Source organism: Zonotrichia leucophrys, chromosome 25 (assembly GCF_028769735.1).
Source record: "Zonotrichia leucophrys gambelii isolate GWCS_2022_RI chromosome 25, RI_Zleu_2.0, whole genome shotgun sequence".
In the NCBI taxonomy this organism is placed as follows: domain Eukaryota; kingdom Metazoa; phylum Chordata; class Aves; order Passeriformes; family Passerellidae; genus Zonotrichia; species Zonotrichia leucophrys.
Genome location: NC_088194.1, coordinates 2551918 through 2575868, shown reverse-complemented (window position 1 = coordinate 2575868; position 23951 = coordinate 2551918). Strand labels below are relative to the sequence as shown.

Sequence of the window (23951 nt, the reverse complement as noted above, 5' to 3'; positions counted from 1 at the left end):
CACCTGGAGCGGGGCGGCGGCGGCGCCATGGCGGGAGCGGAGCGGGGACGGCACCGGGAGCGGCCCCGGGGGCGGCCCCGGGAGCACCGGGGACACCATTGGGGACCGCCCGGGGCGGGGCTGCGGCTGCTGCTGCTGCTCGGGGGGCTCGGTGAGTGCGGGGGCGGCTCCGGGAACCGGGGGGTACCGGAGGGGGGGGGGGGCGGGAATTGGGGAGGGGGCTCCGGGAATCGGGGGAAGGGCGGGAATTGGAAGGGGAAGGAGAACCTGGGAGAGGGGGTAAAATTGGGGAGGGGGGCTCGACTGGGGCGAGGGGCGGGAATTGGGGAGGGGGTTCAAACTGGGGAGGGGGCTCCGGGAAACTGGGAGGAGGGGCGGGAATTGAGGAGGGGGGAGGGGAAAGCGGGGGAGGGGCGGGAATTGGGGAGGGGGCTCGGGAAATGGTGGGGGAGGGGGTTTAGAGAAGCGGCAGGGGGGCGGGAATTGGGAAAGGGGGGAGGGGAGACCGGAGAGGGGGTAAAATTGAGGAGGGGGCTCGGGAACCGGGGAGGGGAACGGGAATTGGGGAGGGGGCTCAGGAAACGCGGGGTCGTTAACGGGGGAGGAGAACCGGGGGGCTCCGGTACAAAGGGGGGTCGGTGGGTACCGGAGAAGGCTCGGGAAAGGGGGCGGGGGTCGTTAACGGGAGCACGTGGGGGGCGGGCGGGGCAAGGCCGGGACCGGGGGAGGGGTCTGGGGTCACCCCGGGGGGGGGTCAGGACCGGGCCGGGGTCACCGCAGGGGTCACGGTCCCGGTGAGGGTTGGGGGGCACCGGAGCCGCTCCCGGTACCGGAGAGGCCCCGGGGGTTCGGGGGGGTCCCGGCGGCGCGTCCGGAGCGGGGGGGGCCCTTCCTGTCCCTTCCTGTCCCCTCCATTGTGTGCGACAATCCCGGGATTAACCCGATCCCGCCTGGGCTGCACCCGGCCTGAGGCGGGACTGACCCGATTCCGGTTTATTCGGACCCAAAACGAGTCGGGACTGACCCAATTCCGGTTTATTTGGACCCAAAACGAGTCGGGATTAAGCCAATTCCGGTTTATTTGGACCCAAAATGAGTCGGGACTGACCCAATTCCGGTTTATTTAGACCCAAACCAAGTCAGGACTAACCTGATCCTGGTTTATTTGGACCCAAACCGGGTCGGGATTAACTTTATCCCGGTTTATTGAGACCTAAAATGGGTCAGGACTAACCCAATTCCGGTTTATTTGGACCCAAAATGAGTCGGGATTAACCCGATCCTGGTTTATTTAGACCCAAAATGCATCCGGATGAACTCGATCCCAGTTTATTTGGACCCAAAATGATTTGGGGTTAACCCAATCCTGGTTTATTTAGACCCAAAATGAGTCGGAATTAACCCGATCCTGGTTTATTTGGACCCAAAATGAGTTGGGATTAACCCGATCCTGGTTTATTTCGACCCAAACCAGGTCGGGATTAACCCAATTCTGGTTTATTTAACCCAATCCCAAATGTGGTCCCGGCTCAGGTTGGGATTTTCCTGATCCCGCCTGGTTTAGACCCAAATTAGGGCAGGATGGACCCGATTCCATCTGATCTGGACCCAAACCAGGTCAGGATTTTCCCAATTCTGGCAGATTTAAACCCAGTCCTGACAGGCCCGGGTTGATCCCAGACTCCCACGGGATGTTCCCATCCTTTGTTTATTCCCCAAATCCACACAAACAGCCCCAAAATCCCATCCTGATTCCAGTTTGTTCCCCCCAAAACCCGATTTCCTCCCCCCCAATCCCGATTTTTCCCCCCCTAAATCCCAATTTTTCCCCCAAATCGCAATTTTTCCTCTACAAGTCCTGATTTTCCCCTCCCTAAAGGTCCTTATTTTCCCCTCTGAATCCCCTTTTCCTCTCCCAAATTCCAATTTTCCCCCCCCAAATCTGAATTTCCCCCCCCAAAAGTCCCGATTTCCCCCCCAAAAAAATCCCATTTTTTTTCCCCAAAAAATCCCATTTTCCCCCAAAAAATCCCGATTTTCTTCCCCCTAAATCCCGATTTTCTTCCCCCTAAATCCCAATTTTCTTCCCTCCTAAATCCCGATTTTCCCCCAAAAAATCCTATTTTTTTCCCCCAAAACATCCCGATTTTCTTCCCCCCAAATCCCGATTTTTCTCTCCTAAATCCCCATTTTTCCCAAAAAAGTCCCGATTTTTCCCCCCTAAATCCCGATTTTCTTCCCCCCAAATCCCGATTTTTCCCTCCTAAATCCCCATTTTCCCCAAAAAAATCCCGATTTTCCCCCCCCGATCCCGATTTTCCCGCCCGGGTTTCGCTTGGCAGCGGCCCCGGGGGTGCAAAGGTGGCGCGGGCGGTGCCGATCCCGGTGCCGATCCCGGGACAATCCCGGTGCCAATCCCGGTGCCAATCCCGGTGCCAATCCCGGTGCCAATCCCGCCTGGAATGAGTCACCCGAGCCAAACCCGGCTCCGGGAATGTCCCAGCTCGGAGGGGACACAAAGGGGACACAAAGGGGACACGGACGGGAGGGGGACACAGGACGGGCGTGTCCCTGCCGAGCTCGGGATTGCGACATTCCCGGCCGGTTTCCTGCGAAAGTGGGCAGGAAATGGGCAGGGACTGGGCAGAAATTGGGTAGAAACTGGGTAAAAACCGGGCAGGATCTGGGCAGAAACTGGGAAAGAACTGGGGAGAAACTGGGAAAGAACTGAGCAGAAACTGGGTAAAAACTGGGAAGAAATTGGGCAGGAACTGGGAAAGAACTGAGCAGAAACTGGGCAGAGCTGGAAACTGGGCAGAAATTGGAAAGAACAGGGGAGAAACTGGAAAGAACTGGGAAGAAATTGGGCAGGAACTGGAAAGAACAGGGTAGAAACTGGGCAGAGCTGGAAACTGGGCAGAAATGGCAAGAAATGGGCAGAAATTGGGAAAGAACGGGGGAGAAACTGGGAAAGAACTGAGCAGAGACTGAGCAGAAACTGGGTAGGAAATGGGCAGAAACTGGATAAGAACTGGGCAGAAATAGCAAAAACTGGGCAGAAATGGGCAAGAAACGGGCAGAAACTGAGGAAGAACTGGGCAGAAACTGGGAAATAACTGGGCAGGAAATGGGAAGAAACTGGGCAGGAACTGGGAAAGACCTGGGCAGAAACTGAATAGAAACTGGGTAAGAATTGGGCAGGAGGTGGGAAGGGACTGGGCAGAAACGGGGGAGAAAGTGGGAAAGGACTTGGTAGAAACTGGGTGGAAACTGGGCAGAAATGGAGTAGAAACTGGGGGGAAAGTGGGAAAGAGCTGAGCAGAAACTGGGTAAAAACTGGGAAGAAATTGGGCAGGAACTGGGAAAGAACTGGGTAGAAACTAAATAGAAAATAGGCAGGAACTGGGCAAAAATTGAGTAGAAACTGGGTAAGAATTGGGCAGAAACTGGGAAAGAACTGAGCAGAAACTGGGGAGAAACTGGGAAAGAACTGAGCAGAAGCTGGGGAGAAACTGGGAAAATGCTGAGCAGATAATGGGGAGAAACTGGGAAAGAACTGAGCAGAAACTGGGAAAGAACTGAGCAGAAAATGGGAAAGAACTGAGGAGAAACTGGGAAAGAACTGAGCAGAAACTGGGAAAGAACTGAGGAGAAACTGGGAAAGAACTGAGGAGAAACTGGGAAAGAACTGAGCAGAAACTGGGAAAGAACTGAGGAGAAACTGGGGAGAAACTGGGAAAGAACTGGGGAGAAACTGGGAAAGAACTGAGGAGAAACTGGGGAGAAACTGGGAAAGAACTGAGCAGAAAATGGGAAAGAACTGAGCAGAAACTGGGCAGAAATGGAACAGAAACTGGGACAGAGCAGAGCAGGAGCTGGGCAGGGCAGGAGTGGCCGGACGGGATTTTCCAGCTGCCGGTGGTGGCCGTGCCCAGTGACCTCCTGGTGGCCATGCCCGGGGCTCCCGGTGACCTCCCGGCCCCGGTGGCCCCACCCTGGCTCCCGGTGACCTCCCGGTGGCCCTGTTGGGGCTCCCGGTGACGTCCCCTCCCCTCCGGTGTCCCCACAGCCGCGCTGGCCGCAGCCCAGGTGACCTCGGAGGACCAGGAAGTGCCGGAGCACAAACGTGAGTGTCCCCACGGTGTCACCGGGAGTGTCCCCATGGTGTCACCAGCCTGGGGATGCACCCGGGGAGGTTTGGAGGGGTTGGTTTGGGTGGTCCTGGTTTGGGTGGTCCCAGAGGCGATCCTGGTTCTGGCTGAGCCCAGTTCTGTCTAACCCCGGTTCTGCCTTGTCCCAGACCCAGTCCTGTTCTGGCCCTGGTTCTGTCTGACCCTGGTTCTCTCCAGTCCCAGGTCTGGTCCCAGTCCTGGTTCTGTCTGACCGCGGTTGTGCCTGGTTCCAATTCTGTCTGACCCCAGTTTTGATCCTGGTTCTGACCCTGGTGCCTGTTCCAATTCTGTCTGACCCTGGTTCTGTTCTGACCCCGGTCCTGGTCCCAGTTCTGTCTGACCCTGGTTCTCTCTGGTCCCGGTTCTGACCTCAGTCCTGGTTCTGTCTGAGCCTGGTTCTAGTCCTAGTCCTGGTTCTGACCCTGGTCCCGGTCCTAGTTGTGACCCCAGTCCTGGTTCTGATCCTGGTTCTGTTCTACCCCTGATCCTGGTTCTGTTCTGACCCAGATTCTGTTCTGACCCTGGTTGTGGTCCCGGTTCTGACCCTGGTTCTGTCTGGTCCTGGTTCTGTTCTGACCCCGGTTCTGCCTGGTTCTGGTCCTGGTTCTGTTCTGACCCCAGTCCCAGTCCCTGTTCTGCCCCCGTTCCTGCTTCTGGTCCCGGTTCTGCCCCCACTCCTGGTTCTGGTCGCAGTTCTGACCCCGGTCCCGGTCCCAGTTCTGGTCCTGGTTCTGATCCTGATCCTGGTTCTGTCTGACCCCAGTTCTCATCCTGATTCTGTCTGGTCCTGGTTCTGACCCCATTCCTGGTCCCGGTTCTGACCCCATTCCCTGTTCTGGTCCTGGTTCTGCCCCTGTTCCCGGTTCTGGTTCTGACCCCGGTCTCGTTCCTGGTTCTGTTCTGACCCCGGTCCTGGTCCCAGTTCTGTTCTGACTCCAGTCCCAGTCCTGGTCCCTGTTCTGTCCCCGGTTCTGGTCCTGGTTCTGACCCCATTCCTGGTCCCGGTTCTGCTCTGACCCTGGTTCTGGTTCTGACCCTGTTCCCAGCTCTGGTCCCTGTTCTGCCCCCGTTCCCATTCCCGGTTCTGGCCCAGTTCTGGTCCCGGTTCTGACCCATTCCCATTCCCGTTCCCAGTTCTGCCCCGTTCCCATTCCTGGTTCTGCCCCCATTCCTGGTTCTCGCCCGGGTTCTGACCTGTTCCCATTCCTGGTTCTGCCCCCATTCCCAGTTCTGACCTGTTCCCGTTCCTGGTTCTGACCCAGTTCCTGGTTCTGACCCGGTTCTGGTCTCGGTTCTGCCCCGGTTCTGCCCGGTTCTGACCTGTTCCTGGTTCTGACCTGGTTCCCATTCCTGTTCCCGGTTCTGACCCGGTTCTGGCCCGGTTCTGACCCGTTCCCAGCCGTGGAGCTGCGCTGCGCCGCGTTCCGCTCCAGCTCGGGCAGCGCCCGCATCGAGTGGAAATTCCAGAAGGGCTCATCCCTGACACTGATCTACTACGGGGGGGAGCTCACAGGTACCAGGGGACTTTGGGGACATTGGGGACATTTGGGGACAGCAGGGGAGATTGGGGACATGGGGGACATTGGGCACATCGGGGGTGTTGGGGACACTGGGGACACTGTGGGGCACTGGAACACTGGGGATATGGGAGACACTGGAGACAGCAGGGACAGAGGGGACAGTGGGTGACATTGGTGACATTGGGGACAGCAGGGATATTGGGGACACTGGGGGACATTGGGGACACTGGGGGACATTGGGGGACACAGAGACCTTGGGTACATTGGGGATACTGGGGATAAGGGAGACACTGGAGACAGCAGGGGCGTGGGGGACAGAGGGACTGGGTGACATTGGTGACATTGGGGACAGAAGGGATATTGGGAACACTGGGGGCACTGGGGACATTGGGGGACACAGAGACCTTGGGTACATTGGGGATACTGGGGATAAGGGAGACACTGGAGACAGCAGGGACATGGGTGACATTGGGGACGGTGGGAGCACTGGGGACATTGGGGACAGCAGGGATATTGGGGACAGTGGGGGACATTGGGGGACACAGGGACCTTGGGTACACTGGGGACATTGGGGACAGCAGGGATATTGGGGATATTGGGTACATTGGGAGGCACTGGGGACAGTGGGGACAGTGGGGACAGTGGGAACATTGGGGGACATTGGGATTATCAGGGACACCAGGGACAATTGAAGGAGCCCTGTGGGGACATCTGTGAGGTCCCAAAGCCCATGGGGGACATTGAGGGGGTCTCTGCAGAGATACTGGGGAGCCCTCAAGCCTGTGGGGCCATCAGGGTGTCCCCAGGGTGTCCCCTGGTGTCCCTGCCATGTCCCCTGGTGTCCCCAGAGTCGTACCGGGACCGTGTCCAGTTCTCGCCCACGTCCATCCGCTTCGGCTCGGTGACACGGGAGGACAGCGGCAAGTACATCTGCGAGGTGGTGGGGGATGGCAGCCACATCGCCAAGTCCGAGGTCAACCTCATCGTGCAGGGTGAGGCCACCCTGTCCCCAACCCCGGCCTTGTCCCCTGTCCCCAGCCCTGGCCGTGTCCCCGTTACTGGCATTGTCCCTTGTCCCCATTCCTGGTGTTGTCCCTTGTCCTTGGCCTCATCCCTGGCATTGGCCTTCGCCCTGTCCTTGACCTTGTCCCTGGCCATGTCATTGTCACCCATCCCTGGTCCCTGGCCTTGTCCCCATCACTGTCCCTGTCCCATGTCACAGTGACTCTGGGCAGTGCTGTCACTGTCCTGTCCCTGTGTCACTGTGTCACTGTCCCCATGTCCGTGCAGTGCCCCCGGGGAAGCCGCTGGCACACGTGCCCAGCTCTGCCACGGTGGGTGCCCGCGCTGTCCTGCGCTGCTCCGAGGCTCAGGGCTCGCCCCCTCCCACCTTCCGCTGGTACAAGGACGGCACCGAGCTGCCCCAGGACCCCAAATCCAGCCCCGCCTTCCGCAACTCCTCCTACAGCCTGGACCCGCGCACGGGGGAGCTGGTCAGTGCCCGGCCTTCTGCCCCAGCCCTCTCACCTTCCTCCTGCCTTTTTCCTGCTTTTCCTTCTCCTTTTCCCTGATTTCCTCCCCTTCTCCTTCTCCCTTTCCCTGTTTTCCTGCCCTTTTCCCTGATTTCCTCCCCTTTTCCTTGCCCTTTCCCCATTTTCCTCTCCCTTTTCCCTGTTCTCCTCTTTCCCCATTTTCCTCTCCCTTTTCCCTGTTCTCCTCTTTCACCTTTTCCTGCCCTTTTCCCTTTCCCTTCCACATTTTCCTGTCCTTTTACCTGTTTTCCCTCCCTGATTTCCTGCCCCTTTTCCTGACCTTTTTCCTCTCCCTCTCACCTTTTCCTGCCCTTTTCCCTCTTTTCCTCTCGTTTTCCCCCTTTTCCCTCTTTTCCTCTCCTTTTCCTGCCCTTTCTCCCTCTCCCCCTCACCTTTTCCCTGTTTTTTCTCCCTTTCTCCCTTTTCCTCTCTTTTCCCCCTTTCCTGTCCTTTTCCCTGTTTTCCTCTCCTTCTGCCCTTTCCCTCTTCCTTCCACATTTTCCTGTCCCTTTTCCCCATTTTCCTCTTTCTCTCTTTTCCCGTTATCCTCTAATTTTCTCCCTTTTCCTGCCCCCCATTTCTCTGCTTTCCCCCCCATTCCCCCTTCATTTTCCCCTTATTTTCTCCTCTATTTTTTCCCCATTTGTCCCCTGTTCCCCTCCATTTTTCCCTTATTCCCATTCCCCCCATTTCTCCTCTATTTTCCCCATTTCTCCCCCATTTTTTCCCCAATTTTTCTCCGATTTTTCCCAATTTTTCTCCATTTTTTCCCCATTTTTTCCCATTTCCCCCCATTTTTCCCTGTTTCCCCCATTTCCCTGCCCCGTTGCAGGTGTTTGAGCCCGTGGGGGGCTGGGACACGGGCGATTATCACTGCGAGGCCTCCAACAACGTGGGCAGCCCCCAGAAATCCGACGTCTTCCGCATGGAGGCCAGTAAGGAGCGATCCCAATCCCCATCCCAGTCCTGATCCCAATCCTATTCCCAATCCCATTCCCCATCCCAATCCTAATCCCAATCCTGATCCCAATCCCAATCCCGATCCCCATCCCAATCCTGATCCCAATCCCATTCCCCATCCTGATCCCACTCCTATTCCCAATCCCATTCCCCATCCCAATCCTTATCCCCATCGCGATCCCAATGCCAATCCTGATCCCAATCCCCATCCCATTCCCCATCCCAATCCCAATCCCCGATCCCAGTCCCCATCCCGATCCCATTCCCCATCCCAATGCTAATCCCAATCCTGATCCCACTCCCAATCCTGATCCCATTCCCCATCCCGATCCCAGTCCCCATCCCAATCCTGATCCCAATCCCATTCCCCATCCTGATCCCATCCCAGTCCTGATCCCAATCCTGATCCTGGTCCTGGTCCTGATCTCATCCCAATCTCAATCCCAGTCCTGATCCCCATCCTGATCCCAATCCCCATTTCCAATCCCAATCCTGATCCCAATCCCCATCCCAGTCCCAGTCGCAATCCTGATCTCCATCTAATCCCATTCCCAATCCTGATCCCAATCCCAACCCTTATCCCCATCCTGATCCTGACCCCAATCCTGATCTCCATTCCAATCCTATTCCTGATCCCCAATCCCCATTCTGATCCCAATCTCCTCAGTCCAGTGGGATCCCTGCCGATCCCATGGGATCCTTGCCAATCCTGTTGGATCCTCCCAATCCTATGGGATCTCCCCAATCCCTCCTGATCCTGTTGGATCCCCCCAGTTCCATTGGATCCCCCTGATCCTGTGGGGTCTTCCCAGTCCTGTGGGATCCCTCCTGATCCCATGGGATCTCCCTGATCCTGTTGGATCCCCCTGATCCCATTGGATTCCCCCCAATCCTCCCGATCTTGTGGGATCCTCCAATCCCCCAATCCTGTGGGATCCCCCCAGTCTCCTCGATCCCCCAGTCCCACAGGATCTCCCCGATCCTGTGGGATCTCCCTGATCCCCCTGATCCCATGGGGTCCCCCCAATCCTGTTAGATGCCCCTGATGCCATTGGATCCCTCCTGATCCCATTGAATCCCCCCGATCCCCCCAACCCTGTGGGATCCCCCAGTCCCATGGGATCCCCCTGATCCCATTGAACCCTCCCCAATCCCATGGGATCTCCCCGATCCCCCCAACCCTGTGGGATCCCCCAGTCCCATGGGATCCCCCTGATCCCATTGGATCCCCCCAATCCTGTGGGATCTCCCCAATCCCTCCTGATGCCCCCAATCCCACTGGATCCCTGTGATCCCGTGGGATCCCCCCGTTCTCCCCAGTCCTGTGGGATCTCCCCAATCCCCTTGAATCCCTGTGATCCCATGGGGTGCCCCCAATCCCCCCAATCCCGTGGGATCCCCCCGATCCCATGGGATCCCCCTGTGTGTGTCCCGCAGGCGAGGTGAACGTGGGCGGCATCGTGGCCGCCGTGGTGCTGCTGCTCCTGTTCCTGGGGCTCGCTGCCTTCGGCGTCTGGTTCGCCTACAGGCGCGGCTACTTCAGCAGTGAGAGACTGGGAGGGACTGGGGGGGATTGGGATGGACTGGGAATGGACTGGGATGGACTGGGAGGGGTTGGGAGGAGTTGGGAATGGACTGGGAGGGACTGGGAATGGACTGGGAGTGGACTGGGATGGACTGGGAGGGAATGGGAATGGTTGGGAATGGACTGGGATGGATTGGGAGTGACTGGGAATGGACTGGGAGGGACTGGGAATGGGCTGGGAGGGACTGGGATGGATTGGGAGGGACTGGGGGGGATTGGGATGGGCTGGGAATGGACTGGGATGGACTGGGAGTGGTTGGGAGGGGTTGGGAATGGACTGGGAGTGACTGGGAGGGACTGGGAATGGACTGGGATGGGACTGGGGGGGATTGGGAGTGACTGGGAGGGAATGGGAATGGACTGGGAGGGACTGGGAATGGACTGGGAGGGACTGGGATGGGGCTGGGAGGGACTGGGATGGATTGAGATGGAACTGGGAGGAACTGGAAGGGAGTGGGAGGGACTGGGAATGGTCTGGACTGGGGTGGACTGGGAATGTCCCTGTGTCCCTGGGGATGTCCCCGTGTCCCCATGTCCCAGTAATGTCCCCCCCGTGTCCCCTCCCCTCCCTGACCCCCGTTTTTTCCCTTTTTTCCAGAAAAAACAGAGTGAGTGACACTGGAGCCACCTCCTCCTCCTCCTGGGTGACCCCACCTCCCCCCAGTGCCACCTCGGTGTCCCCCTGGTGTCCCCCCGGTCCCTGTGGGGACAGAGGGGACACGGGGGGGTGGCACATCCCAAATTGCCGATTTTCCCGCAGTGCCGGAGGGAAGAAGGTGATTTACAGCCAGCCCTCGCGGCGCAGCGAGGTGAGGACAATGTGGGGACAATGTGGGGACACCAGGACATGCCACCGCCCTGGCGGGGACACCCCAGTGGCAGGGGGACACCCCGGTGTCCCCAGGGTCCCTTGGCAGGAGGGTCCTGGGGGGTGGTGGGAGGGGGATGGTGTCACCTGTGATGTCCCCATGCATGTCACCATGTCCCCAGTAATGTCCCCATTGACCTTCCCATGTCCCCATTGGTGTCACTGTGTCCCTATTAATGTCCTTGTCACTGTCCCCATGAATGTCCCATCACTGTCCCCATCGATGTCTCCATGGCTGTCTGCATGTCCCCATCCATGTCCCCATCGATGTCCCTGTGTCCCCATGGCTGTCCCCATGGCTGTCCCCATTGTTGTCCCCATTGATGTCCCTGTCAATGTCCCCATGTCTCCATCCCTGTCCCCATTGATCTCCCCGTGTCCCCATGGCTGTCCCATGTCCCCATTGATGTCCCCATTGATGTCCCCATTGTTGTCCCCATGGCTGTCCCTGTGTCCCCATCCATGTCCCCATCCATGTCCCCATCCATGTCCCCATGTCCCCATTCATGTCCCCATGGCTGTCCTCATCCATGTCCCCATGGCTGTCCCCACTGATGTCCCCATGTCTGTCCCCATTCATGTCCCCATGGCTGTCCCCGTGTCCCCATCCATGTCCCCATCCCTGTCCCCATGTCCCCATTCATGTCCCCATGGCTGTCCCCATTGTTGTCCCCATTGATGTCCCTGTCAATGTCCCCATGTCTCCATCCCTGTCCCCATTGATCTCCCCGTGTCCCCATGGCTGTCCCATGTCCCCATTGATGTCCCCATTGTTGTCTCCATGGCTGTCCCTGTGTCCCCATCCATGTCCCCATGGCTGTCCCCATCCCTGTCCCCATGTCCCCATCCCTGTCCCCATGACCCCATTCATGTCCCCATGTCTGTCCCCATTCATGTCCCCATGGCTGTCCCTGTGTCCCCATGTCTGTCCCCATCCATGTCCCCATGGCTGTCCCCGTGTCCCCATCCATGTCCCCATCGATGTCCCCATGTTCCCATTGATGTTCCCATCCATGTCCCCATCGATGTCCCCATTGATGTCCCTGTGTCCCTGTCAATGTCCCCATGTCTCCATCCCTGTCCCCATTGATCTCCCCATGTCCCCATGGCTGTCCCATGTCCCCATTGATGTCCCCATGATGTCCCCATTGATGTCCCCATGATGTCCCCATCGATGTCCCCCTTGTTGTCCCCATGGCTGTCCCTGTGTCCCCATCCATGTCCCCATGGCTGTCCCCATGTCCCCATCCATGTCCCCATCCCTGTCCCCATGTCCCTATTCATGTCCCCATGGCTATCCTCATCCATGTCCCCATGGCTGTCCCCATGTCCCCATCCATGTCCCCATCAATGTCCCCATCCCTGTCCCCATGACCCCATTTATGTCCCCATGGCTGTGCCCGTGTCCCCATCCATGTCCCCATGGCTGTCCCCATGTTCCCATTGATGTTCCCATCCATGTCCCCATCGATGTCCCCATTGATGTCCCTGTCAATGTTCCCATGTCTCCATCCCTGTCCCCATTGATCTCCCTGTGTCCCCATGCCTCCCCCATGTCCCCATTGATGTCCCCATTGATGTCCCCATTGATGTCCCCATGGCTGTCCCTGTGTCCCCATCCATGTCCCCATGTCCCCATGTCCCCATCCATGTCCCCATCCATGTCCCCATCCATGTCCCCATCCCTGTCCCCATGTCCCCATTCATGTCCCCATGGCTGTCCTCATCCATGTCCCTATGGCTGTCCCTGTGTCCCCATGGCTGTCCCCATTGATGTCCCCATGGCTGTCCCTGTGTCCCCATTGATGTCCCCATTGATGTCCCCATGTTCCCATGGCTGTCCCCATCAATGTCCCTGTGTCCCTGTTGATGTCCCCATGTCTCCATCCCTGTCCCCATTGATCTCCCCGTGTCCCCATGGCTGTCCCCATTGATGTCCCCATGTACCCATGCCTGTCTCCATGCCTGCCCCATGTCCCCATTGATGTCCCCATTGATGTCCCCATGTACCCATGCCTGTCTCCATGCCTGCCCCATGTCCCCATGGCTGTCCCCATTGATGTCCCCATGGCTGTCCCTGTGTCCCCATGGCTGTCCCCATGTCTGTCCCCATGTGCCCATTGATGTCCCCATGTGTGTCCCCACAGAGCGAGTTCAAGCAAACCTCCTCGTTCCTGGTGTGACGTCGTCCCCGCCGCCCCCGGACGCTTTTTCCCAATTCCCGGAATTCCGCGGGATTTGGAGAATTCCGCGAGATTTTAGGAGATCCACGGGATTTGGGGAATTTCCTGTGGGATTTTGGGAATTTCCTGTGGGATTTGAGAATTCCCGCGGGATTTTTGGGAATTCCTGCAGGATTTTCAGAATTCTGTGGGGTTTTAGGAGATCCATGGGATTTTGGGAATTCCCGCGGGATTTTCGGAATTCTGCAGGATTTGGGGAATTTCCTGTGGGATTTGGGAATTTCTGTAGGGTTTTTGGGAATTCCTGCAGGATTTTCGGAATTTCCCCCTGGGATTTTTGGGAGTTCTGTGGGATTTTATGAATTCCATGGAATTTTGGGAATCTCGTGGAATTTTTAGAGAATTCCCGCAGGATTTTTTAGAGAATTCCCGCAGGATTTTTGGGAATTCCTGTAGGATTTTGGGAATTCCCGCGGGATTTTCGCCGCGGTTTTTTTAAAGCCTCTCCGGTGCCTTCGCCGCCGCTGCCTCTGGAACTTGGGGGGGTCCCTGTGCCCCCTCTTTGTGTCCCCTCTTTGTGTCCCCCATTGTCCCCTCCCATTCTCCCCTTGTCCCCCTTTTTGTCCCCCCCATTGTCCCCTCCCCTCGTTCCCTCTTGTTGTCCCCCCCCATTGTCCCTCCCTGTCCCCTCTCTGTCCCCGGGGGGCTCTGGGGGGGGACAGGGCTGGTGCCACCACCTGGGGACAGCACCAGTGTCCCACTGGTCCCAGTGACCCCCCTGAACTGGGAGCGTGGGGGGGGTACTGGGAATAAACCTGTGTCCTTTACCTGGCCTGGTGACACTGGGGACAATGGGGGGACAATGTGGGGACACTGGAGACATTGAGGGGTCCCTGGGGACATTGGGGGGACACTGGCGGCAACCTGGGGACACTGGGGACACTGGGGGAACATTGGGGGAACACTGGGGACATTGGGGGTTCCTTGGGGACAGTGGGGGGATCTCTGGGGACATTGGGGAGTCACTGGGGACATTGTGGGGTCCTTGGGGACATCGAAGGGACATTGTGGGGGGACCCTGGGGGCTGGAGGAGACCCTGAGGGTCCCTGGTGGCATTGGGGGACCCTTTGGGGTGACATTTGGGACACCTGGGGACATTGTGGGGACAACCCTGGGGGCTGAAGGGACATTGGGGGTCACAGTGGGGACATTGGGGGTCACAGTGGGGACATTGGGGGACCCTTGGGGACACTGTGGGGGGGTCCCTGGGGCTGAGGGGACATCGAGGGACACCGTGAGGACACTGGGGACACAATAGGGACATTGGGGGGGTCACAGTGGGGACATTGGGGATGTCCCTGGGGCTGAGGGGACACCGGGGGTCACCACGGGGACACCGGGGACACCCCCCACCATCGACGTCACCTTTATTGAACTCCTGCCCCTCCCCCCCCGCCCCCTAACCGAGCTCGGGCCCCCCCCCCAAGGGATGGGGGAGGGGCGGTTTTGGTCGGGGGGGGGTCCCGCTCCTTCCTCATTACCGACACCTTTAATTAGTGGCACTAATTGCCCCGGCGCGGGGGGGCCGCGTTAATGGCGGGGTCTACGTTAAGCAGCAGCGACGGGCGGGGGGGGGAGGGGACACGGTGGCCTCGATTATCGGTGACACCCCCGGGGGGACCCCCCGACACCGCCCGGAGTGGGGGGGGGGGACAGGGAGGGGCTCCAGCGCTTGGGGGGGGCGGGGAGGGGGCTCCCGCCTCAGTTTCCCCTGGCGGGGGGGGGAGCAGCGGCGTCCTGGGGGTGGTGGCACCTCCAAGGGTAGGTGACACCTCCAGGGATTGGTGGCACCTCCAGAGGTGGTGGCACTTTGGGGCTGGTGGCACCTCCATGGGTTGGTGGCAATTCTAGGCATTGGTGGCACTTTGGGGCTGGTGGCACCTCCAGGAGTTGGTGGCACCTCCAGGGGTTGGTGACACTCCAGGGGGTGGTGGCACCTCCAGAGGTGGTGGCACTTTGGGGCTGGTGGCACCTCCAGGGGTTGGTGACACTTCAGGAGACTCCAGGGGTGGTGGCACCTCAAGGGGTTGGTGGCACTTTGGGGCTGGTGGCACCTCAAGGGGTTGGTAGCACTTTGGGGCTGGTGTCATCTCCAGGCATGGTGACACTCCAGGGCTTGGTGGCACCTCCAGGGGCTGGTGACACTCCAGGGGTTGGTGACACCTTGGGACTGGTGGCACCTCCAGGGGTTGGTGGCACCTTCAGGGGTTGGTGGCACTTTGGGGCACCAGGGCTTGGTGTCACTCCGGGGACTGGTGCCATCTTAGGGCTTGTGGCATCTCCAGGGCTTGGTGGCACTCTGGGGCTGGTGGCACCTCCAGGCATGGTGGCACCTCCAGATGGTGGCACCTCCAGGGCTTAGTGACACTTCCAGGCACTGGTGGAATCTTGGCTGGTGGCTCTTCTAGGTGTTGGTGACACTTTTAGAGACTGGTGGCATTTTGGGACTGGTGGCACCTCCAGATGTTGGTGACACTTCCAGGCATTGGTGACGCCTCTAGACTTGATGGCACCTCCAGGGCTGGTGGCACCTCCAGATATTGGTGTCCCCTTGTATCAATGACACCTCCAGATGTTGGTGATGTTGGTGTCCCTTTGGAGCTGGTGGCACCTCCAGGGCTGGTGACACCTCCAGTTGTTGGTGTCCCTTTAGGGCTGGTGGCACCTCCAGTTGTTGGAGACACTCCAGATGTTGGTGTCCCATTGAATCAGTGACACCCCCAGATGTTGATGTCCCTTTGGGGCTGGTGGCACTTCCAGTGCTGGTGACACCCCCAGATGCTGGTGTTCCCCTGAACCTGGCAGCACCTCCAGATGTTGGTGTCCCCTTGGGGCTGGTGGCACCTCCAGAGCTGGTGACACCTCCAGATGTTGATGTCCTCCTGAATCCGGTGCCACCTCCAGTTGTTGGTGTCCCTTTGGGGCTGGTGTCCCTTTCAGACTGGTGCCACCTCCAGATGTTGGTGTCCCCTTGAATCTGGTGACACCCTCAGATGTTGGTGTCGCTTTGGGGCTGGTGGCACCTCCAGCGCTGGTGACACCTCCAGATGTTGGTGTCCCCTTGAATCTGGTGACACCCCCAGATGCTGGCACCCCCTGCCCCTGCTGCCACCTCCAGCCACAGCACCACCTCCACCATCTGCCACCACCCCCTCGCTCCACCACCACCCCTGGCCACCCCTGGCCCCGGCTCCGATGTCACCTCCGTGTCCCCACCTCAGACGTTGCTGATGCGGACGCTGAGCGGGGCCCCCTCCCCGTCCCGCTCGGCCTCGCGCAGCGACTCCTCCAGCTTGACCTTCTCGGGGTCCCCGAACCGCACGGCCTCGTGGTGACAGCACGGCGCCGCCACCTTCACCACGCGGTCGAAGAGGCTGAAGTCGGCCACGTACTTGCCGCTGGCCGACAGCGAGATGGCCGGCGTGAACTCGTAGCCCCACAGGATCTCCTCGGGCAGGTAGGACGTGCGCACCTGGCACGTGGCGCTGGTGGACTCCACGGTGCCGCTCAGGATGACCACCAGCTCGAAGTCGCCGTCGCCCGAGCGCAGGGACACGTCCCGCAGCGGGCTGGCCTCGTCCACCACGTGGTAGAAGGTCAGCGGGAGGATGAGGAAGGGGCTGTCCGAGGACGTGTCCACCTGGAAGTCCACGTTGAGCTGGTTGAGGCGCACGCTCTCGCCCTCCTTGGTCAGGTGGGTCTGCAGCAGCTTGCCGGTGACCTGGCAGCCGATCAGGAGGCTCTTCCTCATGTTGGCCACGCGGATCATCAGGCAGGTCTTGCCGTCGTGCTGCGCCACCACGGCGTTCTGGCTGAACTTGATGGTCTCGGCGCGCTTCTTGGGCCGCGCGATCTTGGCCAGGAAGGTGCCGGTGATGAAGATCTCCAGGATGGTGGTGAGCACCAGCTGGGTGATGAGCAGCACGATGGCCAGCGGGCACTCCTCGCTGATGTAGCGGAAGCCGTAGCCGATGGTGGTCTGCGACTCGAGGGAGAAGAGGAAGGCGCCGGTCAGCGTGTGCACCTGCATCACGCACGGCGTGTGGTTGGCCGGCGGCTCGAACTCCAGCAGGTCGCCGTGCGCCGCCGCCACCAGGTACCACACCACGCCGAAGGCGAACCAGGTGCCGGCAAAGGTGGCGGAGAAGAGCAGGAGCTTGTAGCGCCACTGGAGGTCGATGAAGGTGGTCCACAGGTCCTTGAGGTACAGGAAGCGCTTGTCTGAGATGTGCTCCATGCGCACGTTGCTGCGGCCGTCCTTGGTCAGCACCCGGCGCCGCCGCAGCCCCGGCCCCATCAGGGGGCGGCTGTCGGTCTGCGTGGTCTGGCTGTAGTACACCTTGGTGGAGGACGTCATCTGCGGGACAGGTGAGGGACACGTGAGGGACAGGTGGGGACAGGGGAGGGACGGGTAGAGAATATCATCTGCAGGGACATGGGGACAGGGGAGGGACAGGTGGGGGACACATGAGGGACAGGGGAGGGACAGGTGGGGGACAGGTAGAGAATGTCATCTGCGGGACAGGTCAGGGACACGTGAGGGACAGGTGAGGTACAAATGGAGGAGATAATCTGCAGGAACAGATGAGGGACAGGGGAGGGACAGGTGGAGAAGATCATCTGCTGGGACGAAGGACAGGTGGGGGACACATAGAGGAGATCATTTGTGGGGACATGGGGACAGGTGGGGGACAGGTGGGAGACACATGGAGGACATAATCTGTGGGGACACAGGGACAGGTGAGGGACAAGGGAGGGACAGGTGGGGGACACATGGAGGACATCATCTGTGGGGACACGGACAGGTGAGGGACAGGTGAGGGACAAGGGAGGGACAGGTGGGGGACACATGGAGGACATCATCTGGGGGACACAGGGACATGTGAGGGACAGATTCGGGACAAATGGAGGAGCTCATCTTCAGGTATAGGTGAGGGACACATGGAGGAGATCATCTGCAGGGACACAGGAGGGACAGGGGAGGGACAAATGGAGATCATCTGTGGGGACAGGTGAGGGGACATGTGCGGGGACACAGGGACAGGTGGGGGACAAATGGAGAGGAGCACCTGCAGAGGACAGAGGAACAGGTGAGGGACAGGTGGAGGACAACATCAGGGGGGGAACCAGGGGGATCATCCCTGTAACTGTCCATCCCTCTGTCCCTCTGTCCATCCCTCTGTCCCTCTGCCCACCCCCACTGTCCCTCTGTCCATCCCCCTGTCCTTCTGTCCATCCCCCTGTCCCTCTGTCCATCCCCCTGTCCCTCCGTCCATCCCCATGTCCCTCCATCCCTCCACGTGCCCCTCATTCCCAAATCCCTCGGTGTCCCCTCAGTGTCCCCCCCATGTCCCCCCCTGTCCCCTGGCAGCTCCGGTGGTGGCCGTGGAAGCGTCCCGGGCGTCCGGGAGGAAGAGGAAGGCGATGAATGGGAGGTGACAGGGACAAACGGCCGATGGCAGCGCCAGGCGCCTCCCCGGTGTCCCCGTGTCCCCATCCCAAAAAGGCCCTTTCAGCCCCCGCCAGCCCCTGGCCCTGCCACCGTTTCCGCCGCGGAAGGGGCAGCGTGCCGGGGACACGGGGACACCGGGGGTGGTGGCACCACGGGGGGGGTCTCCTTGGAGCCCGGTGTCCCCGTGGCGGCCAAGGCTGGGGGACACGAGTGGCACTGCCACCGTCAGAGAAATGTCCTGGATGGGACAGGGACAGCGGTGTCCCCAAAGAGGGGACACGGAGCTGCTCCTTCACAGATGGGCTGTGGGGGTCCCTGGGGTCACCGTGTCCCCACAGAGCCACCATGTCCCCAAAGCCAATGGGTGTCCCCAAAGCCCCCCGTGTCCCCACAGAGCCACCATGTCCCCAAAGCCACTGGGTGTCCCCAAAGCCACCATGTATCCTGGAGCTGTTGGGGTCCCCAGAGCCCCCCCTGTCCCTGGAGCCTCTGTGTCCCCCAAGAGCCACCATGTCCCCAAAGCCACCACCTGTCCTGGAGCTGCTGGGGGTCCCCAGAACCCCCATATGTCCCCAGAGCCACCAGCTGTCCCCAAAGCCACACTGTGTCCTGGGGTGCCCAGGGCCTCCCCTGTCCCCAAAGTCACTGTGCCCCCCTAAAGGCCCCACCGTGTCCCCAGAGCCACCGTGTCCCCAAGGCCCCCCATGTCCCCAAAGCCACCAACTGTCCCAGAGTTGCTGGGGGTCCCCAGAGCCCCCCATGTCCCCAAAGCCACCATGTCCCCACCCTCTGTTTGGGGGTCTCTGCACACCCCTGCCCCCCTCTAGAGTCGTCCCAACCCCTCTCTTTATGCTCCTGACCCCCCCTTTCTCCCCCCCCCCCATTTTTGGTCTCCCCATCCCCCCCTGCCCCGTTTTCGGGGTCTCCACCCCCCCTCGGAGGGCCCCGCGTGCCCCCCGTGCCCCCCGGGCGTGCTCCGGTGCCCGGACACGGTTCGGGACAAGCCGCAGCTTGTTCCCGGTGCCCGCGGCACAACCGGTTACCCATTAACCCCCCACACACCCTCCCTGTGCCTCAGTTTCCCCTCGGGGGGTTCTGGTCACTTTGGGGGTCACCGCAAAGGCCCGGCCCTACATGGGGGGGTACAGGAGGACTGAGGGGGGGCCCCAGGGACCCGTCCCCGTTCCCCGCGTCCCGCTGGCACCGGCGGCGCGGGCACCGTTCCCACGGCACGGCGGTGCCAGGCGTGACCGGGCACCCCGCCAGCCGCGCCCGCCCCAAACTGGGGCGCGGGGCTGCTCCGAACTGGGGTAACTGGGATTTGGGGGGGATGGGGAGCGGTCCCACAGCCCCCCGGAGGGGTCCCCGAATTGAGGAGGGGGGCGCGGGGTGGGTGCGGCGGGGGCGGAGGGGGGGGTGGCGGTGGGGTGGCGGTGGCGGGGGGGGGGACAGGGACGGGGACAGGGACAGTGGGGCCATTGTGCGGCCGGAGCCGAGGTTTCAATGGGGCTGGCGGGGGGACAAAGGCGCTTTGACGGAGCCCTCGTTAAGATGCAGAGCCCCGCGCGACACCGCCACCGCCAGCGCGGGGGTCCCGGGGGGCCCGCGACACCGCCAGGGCCAGCGAGGGGACACCGGGACCCCCATGGCTGATGGCACTGCCACCAATAGGGTCATAGGGACCCCCATGGCTGATGGCACTGTCACCGAGGGGGGCACAGGGACCCCCATGGCTGATGGCACTGCCACCAATAGGGTCATAGGGACCCCCATGGCTGATGGCACTGTCACCGAGGGGGGCACAGGGACCCCCATGGCTGATGGCACTGTCACTGAGGGGGGCACAGGGACCCCCATGGCTGATGGCACTGCCACCAATAGGGTCATAGGGACCCCCATGGCTGATGGCACTGTCACTGAGGGGGGCACAGGAGCCCCCATGGCTGATGGCAATGTCACCGAGGGGGGCACAGGGACCGCCCACTGTCACTAACAGGGACACAGGGACCCCCATGGCTGATGGCACTGTCACCGAAGGGGGGGCTGTGACACTGCCAGGGCCACCGAGAAGGACACAGGGACCCCCATCGTTAATGGCACTGCCACAGAAGGGGGTGCCAGTGACACCGTCAGAGCCACCAAGGAGGGGCACAGGGACCCCCACTGTCACTGAGGGGACACAGAGACCCCCATGGTTAATGGCACTGTCACCGAGGGGGCACAGGGACCCCCACTGCCACCCCCACCGCTAGCACAGGGGCCCCAGGGTGCCCCCAACACCACCAGGGCCACCAAGAGTGGCACAAGGACCCCACTGCCACTGCCAGCAAGGGGGCACAGGGACCTCCATCGTTACTGTCACTGTCACCACAGGGGTCCCCTGACACTGCCATGGCAACCACGGGGATCCTGTGGCTCCTCTGTCACCGTCACGGCAACCACGGGGGTCCCAGGGTCCCCTGTCACTGTCAGTGCCACCATGAGGGTCCCAGGCCCCCGCTGTGTGTCCTGGGGGGACCCCTGTCCCCCCCATGTCCCCACTGGGGGTCCCGGGGGTGTCCCCCCTCCCCATGGTGACCATGGGGGTCCCGGGGGTGTCCCCACCATGGCCACGGCCAGGATGGGGGTCCCAGATTCCTCCTCACAGCATCGGGGGGCCCCAAAATGGAGCTTTAGGTCACATCTGGGATAATTTACACGTGGTATAACCCACACCTGGGATAACCCACACCTGGATAATTCACAATTGGGATAATTAACACCTGGGATAACTCACAATAACCCATACCCAGGATAACCCACACCTGGGATAGTCTACATCCAGGACAACCCAAATTCCAGAATAACCCACATCTAGGATAACCCACACCTAGGATAACCCACAGTTGGGATAACCCACACCCAGGATAATCCACATTCCAGGATAACCCATATTCCACAATAAACCTCACTTGGAATAACCCACATCCCAGGATAACCCACACCCAGGTTAGCCCACACCTGGGATAACCCACACCTGGGACACTCAGAATAACCCACAGCTGGGATAACCCACACCTGGAGTAACTCCCACCTGGGATAACCCAAATTCCAGGATAACCCACAGTTGGATAACCCACACCTGGAATAATTCATACCTGGGATAATTCACACCCAGGATAACCCAAATTCTGGGGCACTTGGAATAACCCACAGCTAGGATAACCAACATCAGGGAATAACTCATACCTGGGATAACCCACACCTGGTTAATGTGGGTTAACCCTGGGATAACCAACATTCCAGGATAACCCACACCTGGGATAACCAACATTCCAGGATAACCCACAGTTGGAATAACCCACAGCTGGGATAATTCAAATTCTGGGATAACCCACACCTGGGATAACCAACCCAGGATAACCCACACCCAGGATAATTCACACCCAGGATAACCCACACCTGGGATAATTCAAATTCTGGGATAATTCACACCTGGGATAATTCACACCCAGGATAACCCTCACCTGGGACATGGGGACATGAGGATAAAGGGACAGGGGCCTTGGGGACATTGGACCTGGGGATCCATGACATGGGGACGTGGGGCACAGGGGACACAGGGACATGGGGACATCAGAATAGAGGGATGGGGGACATGGGGACATAGGACATGGAATAAGTGCCATGGGGACATGGGGACACAGGGACATGGCATATAGAGACAGGACTGTGGGGACATAGGACACGGTGATGTGTGACATGGGGATGTGGGGCACAGAGTGTTGGGGACATGGGAGAGGGACACAGGATTTGAGGGAGTGGGGACACAGGAATATGGGGATGGGGGAATATGGGGACACTGGGATATATGAGAATATGAGGAAATGGGGACATGGCAACAGGGAATGGGGACACTGGGATATGTGAGAATGGATATCCCATATCCTGGGGACAGAGGGACAGGGGGCCATGGGGATATGGGGACACAGGGACAGTGTGGTACGTGACATGGGGACATCAGGGCATGGGGCATGGCAATGGGGAAACATGGGGATTTGGGAATATGGGGACATTGGGATATGGGGAACATGGGGATCCAGGGACACAGGGACAGGGTGGTACGTGACATGGGGACATCAGGACATGGGGATGCACAGAAACGAGGACATGGCAATGTGGGCCACAAGGATTTGGGGACGTGGGCATGAGGGACTTGGGGACACGGCGATTTGGGGACCGGTGATGGGTGGACACAGGGACAGGGGGACGTGGCCTCATGGGTGATGGCGACACAGGGACGTGGGGACATCGGGGCTGCGGTGCCACCAGGGGGGGGACAAGGGGTCTCAGGGTCCCCTCTACAGCCCCGGTGCCATCCCAGCGCCACCGCCCGGTGCCCGCTGCTCTCGGGACCCCCCGGGAGGGGACGGGGGACCCCCGGGCACCCCCCCCGGGCCGCCCTTACCTTGCTGGGGGGGTCGCGGGTCCCGCCGTGCTCAGCCCGGCCGGCTCCCCATGGGCTTTATGGCTCGGCGGGGCCGCGGCGGCGGGACGGGCACCCCCTCCCCCCGCGGAACCGGGGAGGAGCCGCCGGGGGCGGGCCGGGGGTTAATGGGGTGGAAAAGGAGCCGGCCGGCACCGGGTCACGTTACCGGGCACGGGGGGGGGCACCGGGGGACCCCGCCCGCGGGCACCGGCACCGCCATGGGGGCACCGGGGGGGATGGGGGGGGTGCGGGCATCGGGACCGGCAATGGGGGGCCCAGTGGGGGCACCGGAGGGTCCCGGTGGGATTGTCCAGGCCCCGTCACCGGGGGTCCCGATGGGGCACCGGGGGTCTCATAGGCGCCTCCTGGGCATCGGTGCCTCCAAGGGGGTCCTGGAGGGTCCAGGCAGGGTCCCGAGGGCACCGGGGAGTGCTTGGGGCTACACCGTGTGTCCGTCTGTCCGTGTGTCCGTGGGTGACTGGTCATTGTGTCCGTATATCCATGGGTGGCTGGTCAGTGTGTCCATGCGTCCGTGTGTCTGTGTGTCCGTGTGTGGATGGTCAGTGTGTTGGTGAGTGTGTCCATGTGTCCGTGCGTCCATGGGTATATGGTCAGTGTGTGGTCAGTATGTCCATGTGTCTGTGTGTCCGTGTGTGGATGGTCAGTGTGTCCGGATGTCTGTGGGTGGACGGTCAGTGTGTTGCTCAGTGTGTCTGTATGTCCGTGTGTCCATGGGTTAGTGTGTCCATGTGTCCATGTGTCTGTGAGTGGCTGGTCAGTGTGTCCGTGTGTCTGTGTCCGTGTGTCTGTATGTCCATGGGCAGATGGTCAGTGTGTCTGTGTGTCCATGTGTAGATGGTCAGTGTGTCCATGGCTGGTCAGTGTGTCCGTGTGTCTGTGTCCGTGTGTCTGTGTGTCCGTGTGTCCATGTGTAGATGGTCAGTGTGTCCGTGGATGGTCAGTTTGTCCATGTGTCCATTTGTCCGTGGGTGGATGGTCAGTGTGTTGGTCCGTGTGTCCGTGGGTGGATGGTCAGTGTGTCCGTGTGTCCGTGGCTGCCCCACTCCAGCCCCGTCCCGGCCGCTCCGGAGCCACAAAGACCCTTTGTCCACCCTGGGGGGAGGGGCGGGCGAGTGACCGCGGGGGCGGG

General features: G+C 60.4%; 2 protein-coding genes across 14 annotated transcripts; one reads left to right on the top strand and one right to left on the bottom strand.

The window, feature by feature from the left end:
• On the top strand, window positions 1–13647 carry F11R (F11 receptor). The gene is made up of 9 exons (XM_064732614.1): window positions 1–151; window positions 4070–4126; window positions 5572–5685; window positions 6541–6684; window positions 6983–7185; window positions 8057–8159; window positions 9622–9729; window positions 10538–10578; window positions 12785–13647. Exons 1-9 carry the CDS (start codon window positions 28–30, stop codon window positions 12818–12820), a joined length of 930 nt encoding a protein of 309 aa, XP_064588684.1. The 5' UTR covers window positions 1–27; the 3' UTR covers window positions 12821–13647.
• Window positions 13648–14231: 584 nt separating this feature from the next.
• Window positions 14232–22924, bottom strand: KCNJ10 (potassium inwardly rectifying channel subfamily J member 10). 13 transcript variants are annotated; one of them, XM_064732509.1, is made up of 4 exons: window positions 22781–22924; window positions 15833–17238; window positions 14708–15689; window positions 14232–14672 (listed from the first exon to the last, which is right to left on the bottom strand). In XM_064732509.1, exon 2 carries the CDS (start codon window positions 17236–17238, stop codon window positions 16099–16101), a length of 1140 nt encoding a protein of 379 aa, XP_064588579.1. In that variant the 5' UTR covers window positions 22781–22924; the 3' UTR covers window positions 14232–14672; window positions 14708–15689; window positions 15833–16098. The 13 variants fall into 13 exon arrangements, with proteins under 13 accessions (XP_064588579.1, XP_064588583.1, XP_064588584.1 ...); XM_064732513.1 differs by having other exon boundaries at window positions 14232–14707; window positions 14782–15689; XM_064732514.1 differs by having other exon boundaries at window positions 14782–15689.
• Window positions 22925–23951: the final 1027 nt, after the last annotated feature.